The sequence below is a fragment of the Pleurodeles waltl genome, chromosome 6, assembly GCF_031143425.1.
Source record: "Pleurodeles waltl isolate 20211129_DDA chromosome 6, aPleWal1.hap1.20221129, whole genome shotgun sequence".
NCBI classification, from domain to species: domain Eukaryota; kingdom Metazoa; phylum Chordata; class Amphibia; order Caudata; family Salamandridae; genus Pleurodeles; species Pleurodeles waltl.
Window position 1 is genome coordinate 1247391010 of NC_090445.1, and position 18269 is coordinate 1247409278.

Below are 18269 nucleotides of genomic sequence, written 5' to 3' on the forward strand. Positions count from 1 at the left end.
CCATATTTAGAGGCCCATTGTAACCAATAGCAGCCTCCTTTTACGCCTGCTCTAAGCAGACGTTAAAAGTGCCCAAAAAAAATGGTGCAGGGAAATCTTTATTTTTTGCCTCCCTAATGGGTGAATGCCCCCTTTCCATACATTATGCCTGGTGCTGTCATAATGTAACGCAAAGGGTTACAAAGTGGTGCAATGGATGCACTGTGTCACTTTGTAAATATGGCGTGGCATTTTTGGGCCTTCTAATCTCATGTTAACGTAAAACAAATGATGCTAATGTGGCGTTGGAATGGCGCTAAGGGCTCTTAAGCATGCCCCCAAATGCTTTCCCTCGTAAAGAGGAGATCACACCCTGATGAACCTTCTACACAAACTTGAGCACTTTAGCCTTAAGTTGATAGACCTGCAAGATATGAATAACAGCACCCTTAAATGCTACTTAAAATGTTCCACTAAAGTTAGAGCAATGCTCAGAGCAGGCGTTAAAAGGGGGCACACCATTGGTTACAATGGGTCCCTATGTACTGGTCAGGGTTAGAGCCAACATTTTGGCACTAACCCTAAACAGTACATCAATAGCGTGAAAAATGTTGATGCTATTGCCCCCCTACCCTGCGCCATGGTGTGCCATATTTTAAACATGGCGCCCACGTGGTGGCGGTAGGGGAGTGCCAAGGGGTGCAAGAAAAGTGGTACTGCACCAAGTGCTGCCCAACTTTTCATAGATCTGCCCCATGGTCATGTAACTATATCATTAGCCCCTCAAGAGCATAACCACACAAAATGAAAATAGCAATAAATAATGCAGAGTAACCACATATGTGTCTACTAGAGAACATAGTGCACCACAAATGTTCAGGAGCAGCAGGCTTATTACAACGATATTATAAACAAGGCTCTTAAAAAACTAAATATTCCCAACTAGAAAACAAACATTCTAGCCATTAGAATGTTTGAAAAGATACTGACTGGTTGGAGGAATTATTATTTTGCAGTCCCCACTAGCATAGCGTGGGGACCCAGAGATGAGCTAGACCGAAAGAGAGTGTCATGTTGAACGCTTTGGTGGTGGTCCCATCGTCCTAGGACCACCACAGGCAGAATGGTGGACAAAAATGATGTGAAAAAGAATGCTTGCAAAGCATTATGGGTCGAATTTTCCCAAGTGCAGGGAATATTGTAGTATCAGCTCTCCTGCTGTGCTGTGAGAGCCACTTTAGCATTCAGGATTTCTGTTTGATGTAAAGCATTTACCAATTTCAAGTGTTTTAAGGGGAGAGCCACAAGAAATGACTCTGATTAGGTAACTGTGAACAATATGACCAGCGATTCAATATTACAGATCGAGTTCACTCTTTTGTCCCTGCTCCCGCTCTGAGCACCATGCATCACGAAGGGGAGAGACAAAATAAATAGTTTGCCCATACTGAAGTATATCGGCAATCGTGCAATAATCCATGTAACAGGGGCAGCCTGCAAGACGTGACAAAAACAGCCTCAAGTTGGGAGAAACATAAAGCAATTACCAATAACATCAAAAGATATTTTTAAAGGGAAACCCACCATAGATGTGGTTAAAAGCCCAAAATACTTTACAACAGGTCAAAGTACTTGGCCGCTCAACCTATTGCTAATCCCCTTCTGGATGTAACTGAGGTTTCCTGCTAAAACAGGAATGCTAGTTTCTCTGTTTTACAGCACTCTAGATTATTGAATGCAGTAAAATATGGGCACAGTCCCACCTGTCAAAATTAGGTGGAAAATGCTTGCCTAGTAAATTGCCTGTTCATGGGGAAAAAAAACAGTAACACATTCTGGAATTTTGCATCCTGCATTTAATCACCATTGTGTCATTAACTCAAAATTGCATACTAAAGTCTGGATAGTAATGCATGGTACTGATAATTCCTGGTGAGGAATAACCACCCTGCAATTACTACACAACTTACCAATTGCCCCCTATTAGTTACAGGCAACCTTTTGATTACCCCGCAAGTTCACTGTGGTCATCACAAGTTTTAGTTATCAGCCATTGACTTGAAAGTAAACATAAGATTTTTGACCATTCATACCTAGAGTCACCTGAATATAGTACCCAGCTCAAGCATATTTTGGTGGAAATCTTTTTTTTTAATTCAGCTCTTTTGCCTGTGGTAATTAGTTGCTGACTTATTTACCAAAGTTAAGTCTGCAGCCATATGCCACAACTACATGTAAGATCATTTAGAATACAAATGTATTCCACAACATTTAAAACATAGGGACTGATTTATAAAAAGTTAGCGCCGCCCTTACATCATTTTTTTTTGTGTAAGTTTGGACGTAAAGGCGGCACTAACTTTTCATAAATCCGGCCCATAATTTGTAAGAAGTAGGATACATTTCATAATAACATTTTAGAGAAAGGAAAGATGAATTACACAGAAAAAGATTTTGCAAACAATGAGCTCAGGTGGATTAACACGTCACGCCTGTTTTTTGTTCAAATTTAATAGGGGCTAGTCACAAAGGTAAGCAAAAAGGGTTTACATTTACATGTGTAATTTTACTCTAACCCCTTTGGCTATTCACCCTTTGCTGTGTAAAGGTACTCAAAAGTGTAGACTTACATCTCCACATTGCTGAAAAAGGGGCTGGAGTCAGTAAAAATGTAATATATGACTGTAAAGTTACTACAAGTAGAGCTTCACAAAGGTGAAGCTCCGCACACTTGGTGGTGAACACCACAATGTGGGCAGAAATCTCCATATCGTAATGTTTATGGAAATTTATAAAAGCTTATCAACATTTTAAAAAAATACAAATATTTTATTGTTAACTTTAAATGATAAATCATTGTTTATATGTATTTTAAATGTAGAATATGTTTTAAAATGTCACCTAACTAATACCTATATTTATTTTTTTAATAAATGTAAGTAAACTAAAATTCTTTTTCTAGCATTTAAAAAAAAAGAAACCTACCTAAAGTAAAATGTTCATATTTATGTATATGAAAAAATATTTATAAATGCAATTTAATTTCATTAGTTAATAAATGGTTATTCAATCATTTTAAAATTAAATAATATTATTTATCATTAAAAGTAGTTAATTTATTTTAACATTATTTCCCAGTAGTTTCTATTTTAGGTCCTTTACTCCATTACTTTCTAAGGGAGGGTGTTACAGTACCTGTGAGTGGCCATGTGTGGTGCTGGACTGACTCCAGGTCTGAGCTAAAGTACATTTACTACTGTTTTGCATGATTTTGGCTGTAGTATCTTTAGAATTATAGTTTACGAATTGGAGCTTGCTTATTCTGTTGTAGTGGGTGTATGTCCCTCCCTAAAACTCTCCCTGCACCTACCTTAACCCCTCCATACACCACCTGAAACCCCCTCCTGTTTAATCGTAATCTTTCCCCATTTGCCAGTCACTCTCCGACCTTCTCACATTTGCTACAAAAACGTACACCTACATATACAGAGATCTTTTCATATAAAAAGAGAGGTGGAAGTGTAGACCTCCAGTCATAGGTTAGTGAATGTCATTTTGCAGTATATTAGTAGGACTAGTGTAGTACTACCAAATGTACTACACCATTCAGATTGTGAATGGGCTCCAATATGTTTTACAGGAACCTGTGTAATGGGGCTGTGAGGGTGTGCACCCAAAAATGTTTTTAGAAATGGCTACCACTTCTGCTACAGTGAACAAGCAAAAGCAGAATCGTAATTTGCACCATCCGAAAATTGCTCACGAAATGCTCCAAATCAGCATGAGATAACAATCACAAAAACAATAGCACTCAGCAAACACCTGTTCGTTTTGGTGCAAAGAAGATTCTACAAAGATAGCCATCGAGCTTTGCATCCAACCTAATGTCTACTGGATGCAGAAGCAAAGAAGGGGGTAATACTGATTTATTACCAGAAAATGATGCATTCTATGTGTACTGCAGTGCACAGCCACATTCAATGCATTGGAATCTTCTGCTTTTGTCTACACATGGGAATGTGTACTTTCAGTACTATTGTCCACAAGCTATTACATATTCACCTCTGGTGCAAGACTGTGGGGGTCATTTTAAGTTTGGCGGGCGAAAAAGCTCACCCGCCAAACTCCCGCGGTCAGGTTGCCGGCAGTGTGGCTGCCTTCCCCCAAGCCCCATTACAAGTTCCCCGCTGGGTCAGCGGGCAGGTGTTTCTGTCCGCTGGCCCAGCGGGGAACAGCCCACAACATTGACGCCGTCTCATAATGTAGCAGGCAGCAATGTTGCAGTGCATAGGGTGCAACAGCACCCGTTGTGCTTTTCACTGTCAGAATAGCAGACAGTGAAAAGCGCAACGGAGCTGTCCATGGGGGCCCCCACACTGCCCATGGCAAGTGCATGGGCAGTGCAAGGTCCCCCCATGGGGCCCCGTGCACCCAGTCTCCCCCAGCTTTTACATGGCAGGGCTACCACCATGTAAAAGCTGGCAGAGAGGGGGGCCGTAATCCCCAGGGCGGCGCTGGATGCAGTGCTGCCCTGGCAGATAAGGACCACCGGCACCACCAGCCCCTTCTATGGAGGCAAACTGTAGGTGCCGGCAGCCCAACCATGGCACTTTCACCATTCTCATAAAGTGGCGGTCTAACCGCCGTCAAAGCAGTCTGACCACATAATGAGGCCTTGTGTGTTGTACAAAGCAGCCTGTTTTGTGCCAGTGCAGTGGATGACACCAGTAGCATGCAGATCTTTACAGATATGGTGCTCTGTTGTGTTTTTCACACAACACAGCAAAGTTTGACAGTGAACTGCTTTGTGGTTAGAAATGGGCCAGCCAACAAGTTTACAGACAGAGCTGAGTCAGAGCCGAGCCAATGGTCTTGCTTGGCTCTAAGAGCACATGTACACACCAAGCCCTGAAAAGAGATGGCATCTAAAATCATGCAACAAACGTTATGTGAACATCTGATAGCCACTTTAAAATTTAAAAAGTGTATTTCTTCAACATGCCAAAGTGTTTCACCATAATATATAATTTTGTGATGCACACACCCTGGAATCAGGTAATCTAACTTGTGATAACAAAGAAAAAGGAGGATCTGTGAAATAAAATATTTACTTAGAGTCACTCAATTTGTTCAATCGTGGAAGCCAGAATGGGTCCCAAGTTGTCTGATTTCACATTATGCAAATCACCCATTATATGGCTACATCTTGCTTTCCTATTTAACACCTAAGAATTGTGTTTTGTTTCCAATTCTTGGTGCTTGATAGTAGAGAATGGGCAGCAGGCAAACGCCACATTAAAGCTCGACTCATTTTAGGCTTGAGGGATGAAAAAGGCCTGGAGTTGAGCCAGAGCCAGGACTCTGGATCGAGCTGGGTTTGAGCTTTAAGTGGCTAGCCTACTTCTACTTGTGGTGAATCTTAGTAAATCTGGCCTTTAGCATCAGCCTAGTTCCACATCACTGGGAAAGGAGATGCCTTCAGTGGCATTTTTTTATCTCACTGGTAGAGAGAATGAAATTGCATATTAATTCCACTGAGTTAATGTATGGAGTAGTGCATACCTGTCCAGCAAATACACTCTGGCTCTTGACCATGGGTATCAAGTGTTATCTAATTGCTACTGAAAATGTAAATGGTCAGTCTTCTATGGGAATGCCAAAATCATCCAGTGTTTCCAATAAAACAAAAGCGGCAGATAGAAAGAGACAATGATAAAAGTGAGAAAAAAGGCTAGATGTAGCCGTCTCCATCATATCTACTACTGTGGTTCTTTTCTTTAGAACACATCTCATACAAAATCTTGCTTCAGTCAGATACACAACCCAGTAGTGTAAATGATCAAATTAATTTCTTGGGATTTACAAAAGCTATGTTGCTGAAAAAAGTAGCAAATGTAATGAGGGCAATGTGTAGGTTGTGCGGAAAAAATTAAACTTTTAGATAACCAGAGTATTGTTATTAGCCCTAGACTTTAAGGGCCTTATCACAACCTTGACGGAGGGGTTTTCTCCATCACAAATGTGGCGGCTATCCCGTCCACCATGTTACGATCTCCATTGAATATATTGGAATCATAATACGGCGGACGGGATTGAGGAAACCACTCCTTCAAGGTCGTAATAAGGCCCCTAGTATTTTGTCACCTTAAACACTTGTCTTTAATACGTTTGAAAATTTTAATTTAAACCTCAAAACATTGGTCAGAGGACCTCACTCATAAAAGTGGTTGCAACTCAATGTGTGGACGCTATACAAAAAAAAAAAAAACATATACCCAGGCTTGAAATTTGGAGTGCCATAGACATTTACGCACCTATCCTGAAGTCTGTCAAAGGAGTTTGACTGTGATCAACATTTAATTGCCACTTCTGTTAAGTTTATCGACCTCTGGGTGGATTATTTGGTGGTTGATTCAAATTCATCGTTCAGCCTTGTTTCCACAGGAAGAGTTCAGAGACATCTCTAACACATCTTGGCTCTCGCAGAGCACTCTTTCTGCTGCTCTCTCATCTTCTTGCTATGGCAGAACATAACAACATCACATTAATGGCGACATTAACTAAACTGCTAAAGCGCCTGCACGGCCTTACTCAAACGATTATAAATTGGTAATATTTACAAATTAGACATCCATACCCAAAACATTTCATAAAATCATTTTAATATTACATAACAGTATACGTTTGGAAATGCATTCATTAATAATATCATCTATCCTATTTAGCTTTTACAGGGTATAAAAAAAACAATCGTTTTTGTTTTATTTTTCCTAAAAAATGTTGGAAATAAGAAATATCCGTTTAGATTTCCCTAACAACTACTACATCCTGCTTTCTGAGAATCCGATTTTAATGGCTCTGTTAGCTTGCTTCGTTTTTTAAAAGAAAGAAATTAGAGCTTGACTTAGTCAAGGTGGTGACAAAGTGGTAATTTAAAGAGGAAATTGGTGAAGACATTACAGGTGGAATGTGTAGTTAAATTGAAGTTAATGTGTGGCTCTCTAATTACATTTTTCTAAATGGTTTGAAATGCACTCTCCTTTTCAGAGAGTGCACAGGTGTTTGGAGAATCTAACTGATACAAGCATTAGGTACTCATGCCAGCCACTTAAAGTGAGGTTGGGGCCCCCAACCAAAACAGTAGAACCCCATCCACCTCAAAATGGAAGCTTTAAAAATGACTGCAGTCACAGAATCCTCCTTGATATTTCATCTCTGGTTTTCATAGAGCGGACTATACTTATCAAAAAATCTGGACAATCTATTTGCAACCATTCAGATCTCGGTCAGGCCAGAAAGGGACTAAAATTATGATTAGTAGGTGGATCAGGTCTGCAATTTCCTTTATTTATTCTATATTTGACGATATTTTCCTGGAGGCATAAAAGGTAAGTCCACAATCAAATAAGTAGGTTCATGGGTGTTGGTAGTAGGATCCCACCTGTTCAATATTTAGATAATTGCTACTAAGGTGATACCACATACCTAAGTGACGTGGCATGGGTTATGATGAATGTTGTGGCATTGTATAACATATCTGGTGAATTTCAGTGGTTTTGGGAGATTGAGCAAGAAACATAATTCACTTATTATCTGTGTTCTTTAAGTGAACAAATATATAATATTTGTATAGAGATATGATAAAGGTAATTGAAATAAAATATATTTCAATTACCTTCATCATATCTATACATAAATATACATACACGGACATAATAGATAGATAGATAGATAGATAGATAGATAGATAGATAGATAGATAGATAGATAGATAGATAATCAAAAAAATGTATTTACTATTTCAATTACCCTTTTTCACATATAAAATAATAAATACATTTTTTCACTTAAAAACACAGGTATAAGCTGCAGAAACTCGCAAAACCATTGAAATTATCTAGGTGCTTACTCCATTTAAAAAGTTAGAAAGAGTTACTGAACCTGTTAGATAGGATCTTTACCAATATGTGATCTTACTTCTAGGTGGAAGCAATCTGCTTGTCCAATAGACCTTTTCCCGATGGGGTGTAACATTAGGGAATCAATCATCCCTATCCTATTCCACTGCCCCGCATATAAAAAGAAAATGGCCCGTTGGATAAAACCTCTCTGCAAAACCCTGGGCATCAGGGATTGTCATCTGGCCCTTAGTATTTGCAGAACTACTACCCATGGACCTGTGTTGTGCACGGTGGCTAAATTCTTAGCAGCAATATGGCACACCAGAGTAAGATTTTTAAACGTCAATACACTCGTCATACCAAAATGACACGGAACGTGTTTTTATAATAAATTTTATATTGTGTATTATTCATTTTTTGTTTACACACGTGGATTATATCAGGTGTCATACTTTTATCTAGGGTAGGAGAATGTAATTTTCTTAGAAACGTTAACCTGCCTGGTACAACTTTACTGTTCTATCTGTATGACTTAGAGTACAATCCTTAATCAACTTTTGTGGTATAGGACCACAAACTTTCCAGAATAATCAAGACATATGTATATGCTGACAGAGCACCTAGTGTGTGATTTTTATGGCCTGGGCTTTGGTTATGTGGAATCTATTATCGCAAGGACTTTACTGTATTTTACTTGTTGTATGACGAATTATGGTTTTATTTGTGTATATGCAGTGCTTCTATGGCATTTGTTGCCGAAATACAGCTCAAAATGAATGAACTGAACCTATGTAGATGTACGATGCACAAGACTGTAGTGAAAAGTGTCAGGTTATAAACAGTGAGATACATCTAAGGTTTATTTAAGTAAAAGCTTAGCAAATACTATATGAGAGGGTCTAAAAGTGATCAATCAATCAATTTCACTCTAGGCTGGCCACTGGACAGACAATATTAGCTATAATTGGTTTCTTCCTAAATATATAGCAGCTGATTTTGTGACAGAAAAACATAGTCAGTTACAGGGTAAGTGTGCTACTAGTGCGATAGATAGACAGATAGATAGATAGATAGATAGATAGATAGATAGATAGATAGATAGATAGATAGATAGATAGATAGATAGATAGATAGATAGATAGATAGATAGATAGATAGATAGATAGATAGATAGATAGTTAGATAGATAGATTTCTTTTCACATTGACAAGGGCTAGCATTTTAGTACATTGAAGGTTACACATTCAGGAACCTTGTAGATGGCTGAGTAGTGATACATTACAACCTCATAAAAGCTTAAGACAACCAGCATTTAAATAAAAAGTTCACAAATGCTATGACTGAATGTAAATTCCAGAGAATTCAGAGATCCACATGAAGGTTTCATCTATTTTGTGCTCCCTTCAACTTTGCCTCTCATCTGTTCTCTGTCCTCATGAAACTATTTCTTTTTTCTTCTGTCTTCTCTTTTTCAATGTTTCTATTCGCCTGCTGCTCTGACTTTTGGTGCTCTGCTGACCTTCTCTGCCATGCAACTATTCACCCTTGCCTTGTGAACATCTGCTTTGGCAAACCTCTTCAGTTGTTGCCACTTCTCAATGCAGTGCGGGTGGCTCAGCCTTCGGTCATAAAAAGACGCATCTACCAGGTAGACCTCTCCTTCTCATCTGCTTTTGCACCTATATATTAACCTGCTTGGAAGGGTTATAGAGATCATAGGAGGATAATGTATGTCATGTGTGTGTACAACAATGTTGTGTTTCAATGCAGCTATTTGATTTATTGGATCCAAATAATAAATGCTGTAGTATAGGGTAACAATTCTAGAGTATTGGTTCATCTTTAAATTTAGACTTAGGTTTTCATTACCAGTGTCTTCTGAAATCCCCATGTTACCTCCGACGCCACCCCCCCCCCCCCCCCTTTCGCAGAGTAATTAACACCAGGAGTATCAGTAAATTCTGGAGTGGATTTAAAGGAGTATTACAAGTGACACCCTTAAGCTTCCCAGAGAAATGAGGAATGACTGCAGTAAATGTTCATTCTGCATCTGATTCACCAGTACTTTCTCACCTTTCACCAGTATTTCACCCAGAGAGTCTATCTGCTATTCACAGGAAGAGAGGCCAGTTGTGAGGCATGTCATCTACTGAGTTACTGCAGATCTTGTACTTCTGATGGCGCCTGTAACTCCTTGTAGCAGCACTATCGGAATTAAAAGGCCCTCACAATGAGGGGCAAATTTGGATGATGTTTACATGAAAAATGCTAATGTACTGGTTGCAGACCTTCGTTTGGGAGCCATATTACTGTCTTAAAGTCCTTTAAGCAATAGTAGATTAGAATCATTTGTACACAGCTCCTCTGTCATTACTGAAATACTGTCTCAACAGGATGAAATATATACTTTTCTAAACGTGCTGTTATGTTTTTTCTTCAGAATAACTTGAGTGCAATGTCACTGCTGGTCGATGCACAGTAGCTATGTATTGGATCACAAGCTGTAAACTATTAGCGAGACTAACAGTGAGGCTGGCAAGTACATCAAACCTGTAAAAAATGTCTGGACAATTCATCTGAACTTAACAAGCGCCCAACTGGCTTCTCTGCCTCTCTCTCATCACCAGAGAAATGCTGCTGCAATGAAGTTATAACAACTGGTAGCTGAGAATAGCTTGCATATGTTAGGCAATATTTGGCTTATTTTAAAAATATATTATGTTACATGCCTATGAAATGAGGTTTAGGGATAGATATGAAAGCACTTGAGCTGGAGTACATGTTAACTATTGCAGAAGAATCTCTGTAGTTGTTAAGCGCATACAATGGTTTTACTCTAACAGTAATCCATATGGCAGCCGCTCAGTAAACGCTGTCTGAGCACTTTCCATTTTAAGGTAGTCGGGTTTTGGTACATTTGGTTCTTGTCACGCCAGTCCAGACGGTGAGATACGCTGCTGAAGGAACTTTGTCAACTCTAGGAAAGCGCTTATTGTTTAATGTGGTGGTCGGGCTACTAGAAGGAGTCACTGGCATGTCTAACAGTAGAAACAGAGAAGTACTATAAGTACTCCTCCAACTCTTGGTGTAATGAACCAAAGCCCCCCTGAGCTTTTCAGTTTTTCTTTTGGAAACCAGATTTAAGTGATGATTGGTGGCAAATCACATTGGAGGGGCTCAAAAACACACAAATAACCTACACGTAAACATAATATATACAATAATATATATATAGATAAAACTAATATTAAAAAAATAATTTACCTTACTCGATGTTCTACAGCACATCCTTGTTGTGCAGCACCTCCTCCAAGCATGAAGCCCACAGCCAACTCTCTCATCCAATCAAGACACTGTTTTCATGCTGTTAAGAGGCATGAAAAAAGCGTCTTGATTGACTGGAGCAGGCGGGCTGCACGATCCAAATGGCACTATAGGCCTGTGCCTTCTGTCCAAGACAGCCGGTTTGGAGAGGTTTGAATTGCGCATGTCAGTTTGGCCGTAGCAAGGTAGCCTGCCAAACCTACTTGCGCACTTCAAAGTTTAGTGGCCATTCCTCACTGCTGCCAATCATTGGTCCCGCCCTGCCCTCGCACTCTGTTTGCTGACAGAAAGCATCAAAAATACAATGGTAATAAAATCATTTTATTTCCATTTTATTTTTTACGCTTTCTGCACAGCAGAGTGTGTGTGTGTGTATTTTGGGAGGGGGGGTGATGCTCCTTCACTTCTAAATGCAAAAGAGGGACGGGGAGATTAATGGTCCAGTGTACAGTCTCCCATGTAACCTAATATAAAGAAAGGTACACTGTTCCATAAGGCATCCAACCTATTCGGGGTGCAGTAGAGTAGGGCGTATGAAAGTCAGAGATCCAGAGGAGTATCAGGAGAGCCCTCAAGCACCCACTGAGGTGACCTGTTTCATCATTGGGCAATCTCCACGCCAGACTGGTACTGCAATATCTGGCGGGCCGCCCCCCAATGGGGGTGGTACTCTACCGAAGGCAACTTGCCAGGTGAAGGTCTGGAATAAGAACTGACTATAGAAGTAAAAAGAAGTGTAAGTGAAGGAGAGTGAAGATAAAAATGGCTCTGGGCCTAAAACATCATTTTAATGTATCCGAAAAGGTTCAGGCCAAGATTAAAAACATTAAGAGTATTGGCGCATAGAAGGAAGGGTAGTATACCTAATCCTATCTATCGTCTGGTCAACATGTTTCGCATCTCTTTGGGTCCAAAAATGATCAAACGACGCTTCGTCAGGACCCGGAAACTACTTCTCCTATTCAAAAACAAAACATGAAGTGCTGAGGAGTCACAAGTTGAAGACAATTTGTCAAAGTCAGTAGGTCAATCTGTCGCCCATCCCACATTCGAGATAGAGCTCCCTAGGCATGCGCTAGCCTCGACCAAAGAGGTGATATTCTCATATCCTCCGTGGTTATGGTACACCTGCCCTGAGGACGCGCGCCCGTAGACGTTGTTGTGCAGCACCTCCTCCAAGCATGAAGCCCACAGCCAACTCTCTCATCCAATCAAGACACTGTTTTCATGCTGTTAAGAGGCATGAAAAAAGCGTCTTGATTGACTGGAGCAGGCGGGCTGCACGATCCAAATGGCACTACAGGCCTGTGCCTTCTGTCCATGAGAGCCGGTTTGGAGAGGTTTGAATTGCGCATGTCAGTTTGGCCGTAGCAAGGTAGCCTGCCAAACCTACTTGCGCACTTCAAAGTTAAGTGGCCATTCCTCACTGCTGCCAATCATTGGTCCCGCCCTGCCCTCGCACTCTGTTTCCTGACAGAAAGCATCAAAAGTACAATGGTAATAAAATCATTTTATTACCATTTTATTTTTTATGCTTTCTGCACAGCAGTGTGTGTGTGTATTTTGGGAGGGGGGTGATGCTCGTTCACTTTCACAGCTTCCAGATTTACTGTGATTTAGAACAGAAGTCAAGCATCAACTCTTATTTAGTCTGCTATTGGAGGCTATGTAACAGCAGCATTTGTCGGCTACAAGCAGCATTTGAGTAGCTAATAAATGACATAAGACGAGTTTCCCTAGATAGCACGGAGGTCAGGTGATACCTAGATGTCCCTTCCATCCCACTGGCGCCTCCCAGCATCTGTGTCAGGTAGGGATGTTGGGTAAGGTGGCAGGCAAGGGCTGCTACTCATGATTATGTAATAACTTAATAATTCTGCAGGCACGGGGGTGCAGGGAGATCAGAAACACTGACCCCTCAGTACTCCTTCGCTGTAACCCTGAGACTTATGTCTAACGGTGTAGCAGGAAGCAGTGAATACAAGGCACCTAATTATAACTGAGGTTACTGAGATGATTAATCGAAATCCATTAATACTCTGTGCTCATTGGAAACAAGTACATTAACGACGCATACCAATTGACATGAACAAAATACAAACCACTTCTCCTTACTGTAATGCTTAAGATCTCACTTTGCGATTTTGCCTATTCTCCTACACACAGTTTTCACATACACATTCCATAAGTAATGACTCTGGTCAAATGAATCGTCGTGGAGAACATGGCGCCAGACGGGATTCATCGCGCTACTCACGCATTCAAAAACAGGCACAGTTGTGCATACGGTTTAATTGTTGGTGTTTCAAGAGGAGATATAGATCAGCCTCTTGTCTTGTGACTTCTTAAGTTTGTTATAATAACGGTGAACAGGAGTGCATGTTAAACTGCATGGCGAGCTTCTTTCATTCCTTATTTCCTAAACCTGTCGTGCTTGGTTTAGTTTATGCGTTGCTACAGTGTGTACCGTAGCAGTGATGGTGGATAATGCGAGCTTTTTAATATTTCTTGTTCATTTCGTGAATTTTAGGGTGAACAGGGGCAAGCGGGCATTCAAGGCCCACCAGGTGTGCCCGGACCCCCAGGGCCATCTGGACCCCCAGGAAACCCCGGTGTGCCTGGTCTAACTGGACAACCCGTAAGTTTTTATAAATACGCTTTATTAATGTACATAGAGTGCCAGCGTAAAAGAAGCAACGTCCCTATCGAATTGTGCTAGGTTTATTTTTCTGTTGGCCGTGTTTTGTTTCTGTCTCCCCGTGCAACTGGGGTAAACTGGGCTAGGGCAAATAGCTGCCACCGAAGTGTTTTCTTTGCCCCTTCTTCTTCAAGGCTATCACTATCCAAACACATATGTTCGAGGTTGACACCAGTGTTATTTCCTCCTCTCTAGACTCCCGCTGAATACCGCGGGAGGAAGTAACACTTTGGCTGTAATTATCCCGGTCTCAGCAGAAAGCAGCAGACTAAAAAAAGCCCCTGCAACTCTTTGATGTTTTGATCCTGGTACTATTCCCAGGCTGCCACAGAGCAGCTAGGATGGGTTACAAAAAAGTCGTAAGGAATTCACCGTGGCAGTTTCGATCATTCACCTTTTCCGTAATTTTTCAACAGGGTAAATCTGGCGAGCCTGGAAAGCCCGGGAAGGATGGCAAGGTATGTTGGGGTTCTCTCTATCCAAATCCCCTGGGAATAGAAGCGTCACTCTTTTCGGTTAACACTGGCAGTCCATGCTTCAAGATGACTTCGTGAAGTAGCACTACAGGGTTGTATACCTCATCCCACAGTTACAGGTTCAAATCGTAGTGAACCTACTCAAACTTTCTTCCTTCCAATGTCGATAAAATCAGTAACATGGAGATGGATAACAATAAACATCTCTAATGTGTCCATTGGGCCAAGACACGCTTTGCAGGAGAATATGCGCGCTACAAATACACTTATTATGGTAGGCACACAAAGAAATGCAATTTGCCAAAGATTACAACGTTAAATTCATACATGTTTGTAACTGCACGCATTTACTAAAACACGAAAGTGTTGAAAGATTCATGAAAATGACACCACATAATAGAAAAAATATAATAATTGCTAACGTTCATAAGCCAGAATGAACGTGGGGACTCTACAATAAACATTGCACTTTTTTGATCTATAGCAAAACACAGCAAGTGAAATATCCTGCTAGGTTTCCAGGTTTAGTCTTCATATGCCTCTAATATGGTATGTCAAATGGTTGCAAGTTGCAAACATGGAATATGAAAGGTCTTATCAGCATGCAGGTGCTTAATTTGTACTGGTGGTTGTAGGCAGTGGACACCAGCATTCAATTTTTGAGACAGGAACTTATTTTTTATAATCACAATTTGATCCTTGTCAAAAGAAACAAAGGAAGCATGTGGCTAAAGAACAGGGCAGACTAATGGCACCAAGAGAATTCAGGAATGAGAAAGAACTTCCAGGAGTGAGTTAAGAGATAGTAAATGTAGGCTGGTGGAAGAAAAAAGCACGAGGTGGAATCAACCCTAGGCATTTTTGGTGTTTGGTAACCCCAACATTCTGCAAGTGCCAGTGGCAGGCTTTTAAGAAAAAATTAGGCTCTTGCATAGTTTCTTTTTTTTTATAAATGAATCTGTGCAGCAGGCACCTTTCTAGTTTTTCTAGTTCTCATGACCTGATTTCCGCTTGCTAGTTTGCCACCAACTACCCACCCATCACAAATCAACCTAATCCTCAGTGTAAAGACAATCAATTGACTAGAAAATGCAACTGAGCACTTAAATGATTTATTTTAATTGCCAAGGTATGGTTAACAGCCCTGCCATATTCTGATGTCCAAGGATGTTGGGTGGCATACCCAGAACGGACATAGCAGATATCCTGCCCACTTCATTACACGCGCCTTAAATCTGATAGCACTTGTCATAAGGCAGACAGGATATCTGACACTTTTGGGCAGAGTTCCCACCTGCCAAATTCGAAATCAGGACTTAGGTTTGGCAGACGTCCATTTGACCAACAATATCACTATTCTCATCAACGAATTGGGAGGTAAGGCCGTATAGGCTATTGATCCAAGGTTTGGAATGAACTGGCCTGGCCTTTAAAAATTATAATAAAAGTAAAATAAGTTTAGAAGTTGTAAAGAGCCACTTATCCTCATATGGTTAACACGAAATTCATCTATCGACGGGCTGCAAGCACAGTGGTACTTCTGACTTCAAGTGCTACACAAATGCAAGTTTAAATGTAAATGGAGACGAGTGCATTAACTTCTTAGATCTCTACAATAGCCACGAGGTATTTTACTGCTTTAAAAGTCTTGAATATGTTTGCCCATTAATACTTTCATCACCAGTTTCAAAGTGTCTTAATTCATCTCCGAAAATATAAATACGTTTGGGAGTGATTCACAAACATCTGTGTCTGTGCGATGTGTAAATTGTGCATAGCAGTAAATGCTCAAGAAAATATGTGTGAAGCACACGAAAAATTAGCATTTTAAGTAGGTGAGTTTGACTTACCTTAGCCATTTACAAAAGTGTGCAATAGCAGTGGAGGGTATTCCTATGTCAGGAATGATTTAAAAAATGGGTACAAATGATTTATGTTTGCCCTATTGAATCCCTGCTTACACCAGCCTAGAACAGGCCCAACTTAAAATCAGGGTGAACAGACGCAATTAATTTGCTCCTGTTTTTTGTAAGTCATCTAATTTATGTACGGAATTTGTTCATTTGGAAATGTATATGTAGATTGCCTGTTATAGTTAATTCAGTGAATGGCCCCATATTTCATAATTAAGTGATCACTTTTTTTTAAACATTCCTAGTTTAGCATGAGTACGATACGCATACACAGAGTACATTGCACACACACATTGTAAATGGCAAGTGTTTTTCACCTATTTTGGTGTTTATTAATCAAAAACCTTTTGCGCATGCACACGTTTAAATTTTTCATGGTCACAATCCATTTTAACCAAGCATTGGCAAGGCGAATAGCTCTGGCATTGGCTGCCAGCCTTTTGATTTGTCAATGCTTGTTTTGCTTTGACATGGTTTTGCCAAACTTTATTGTTGAGGAAGCTGCTGGACCTTGGGTTTAAACACATTATTTTTGTGGGTTGCAAAAAGCTCCCATTGCCATGACAGTCACAGGAACTGATAGGAACTACTTTGTGTGTCGATGTGTTCCTAAGTAAAGGGCAGAATGCCAACTCACAGTGAAGTTAGCCAGTGGCTAAAGAGGGCACACCCACTTCTCAGTTCTATATGCTTTAGTGAACAGTAGAGGAATGTAAACACACAATAACAAGCCAATAGACGAAGAAGACTAGTTGGAAGCTCCTATAACTAAGTACATCATACATTTAATTTTAGTAAAATGAAAAGGTGTTAGCTAACACCAGACCTAAAATGCTTTCTGAAACCTTATCGCACGAGAAAAGTACCCGGTAAAACGGACTGCCAGTCTAAGAGTACTGAAGAATCCGATGGCAGAATACTAATTTTGAGATGGTCAAGATAACACGTATGACCTTCAAGTCACACAGGTAAAGCATGTAACCGAAACCGGGGGTCTAGTCTTTATACTAGGGCTATTACCACAGTGTATACCACAGAAAAATAAAAATAAAACTATTATTTAAATATTTTCAAGTTCAGAGATGAAAAAGACAGGCTTGTTCCTAAATTTCAGACTACGTTCCTTTTTCCTGAGAAACACAGGGGAGAGAAATGGAGTGAGCAGGAGGTAGCCAGATGGAGTGAGTGTATGTTGTTATTTTAACTCTGTAATGGGACAAACAGCAGGACAATGAAGAAATCAGGCTTCCGCCTCTTCTCATAGGGTGACTGTTGTGAGAGCGAGTTGCTTTAAAACTGAAACTTTACAACGAAACTGAAATACTGACATGGTGAAAGCCACCATGATTGTTTTCTGGAAAAAATTGGTATGCTTTCTACGAAAGAAAGTCGGAGTTTTTTTTGCAGGAGACATTTAAAACCTAAAGCAAACATTACTGTCCAGACATTAAATAAATATCGAGTAATTAAAAGGAGAGCATAGAAATTTGTGAACTGACCTTTACGTTGGTTAAACACAAACCTGTGTTTATTTTTGCAGGGCTTACCTGGGCTTCCAGGACCAAAGGTAAGGAAAGTCTCATAACTGTTTGAGAATTGTTCTTTTGTACAGTACTGTTTTTCTGACACATGTGGCTGAAATAATGGATACTGTGCCTTCCTTCGGCAAATTGCTTACTAAAAGGCAGGCATAATTTATCTGCAGTGAGTCCATCATAACCCTAGGCCTCGGTGGGACAGCACCTGCGGCAATAATGATAGCCAGGATTGTAATTCTCAGACTAATAGTTGTTTTCATTTTTGGAAATTGACAGATTATACCATATAACTAGCCATGACACACATGTACAGTTCACAGTCTTCTTTAAGGGGAGGATAAATGTCTCATTCTTAGGGAGAAAGGGAACATAGCTCTTTGAGGGGAGGAAATTTTAAAAATACTGTGAAGCAAAGTGTAACAGCGTAGTGAATATCTCCA

At 40.2% G+C, this 18269-nt stretch overlaps 1 protein-coding gene across 1 annotated transcript in view; it reads left to right on the forward strand.

Moving 5' to 3' along the window:
* The window catches only part of COL13A1 (collagen type XIII alpha 1 chain), a 650895-nt gene that overhangs the window by 211290 nt on the left and 421336 nt on the right, over positions 1-18269 (forward strand). The window contains exons 11-14 of the mRNA XM_069242266.1: positions 9463-9528; positions 13735-13842; positions 14319-14360; positions 17832-17858. Coding sequence (XP_069098367.1) covers positions 9463-9528; positions 13735-13842; positions 14319-14360; positions 17832-17858 — 243 coding nt within the window. The remainder of the gene's footprint in view (positions 1-9462; positions 9529-13734; positions 13843-14318; positions 14361-17831; positions 17859-18269) is intronic.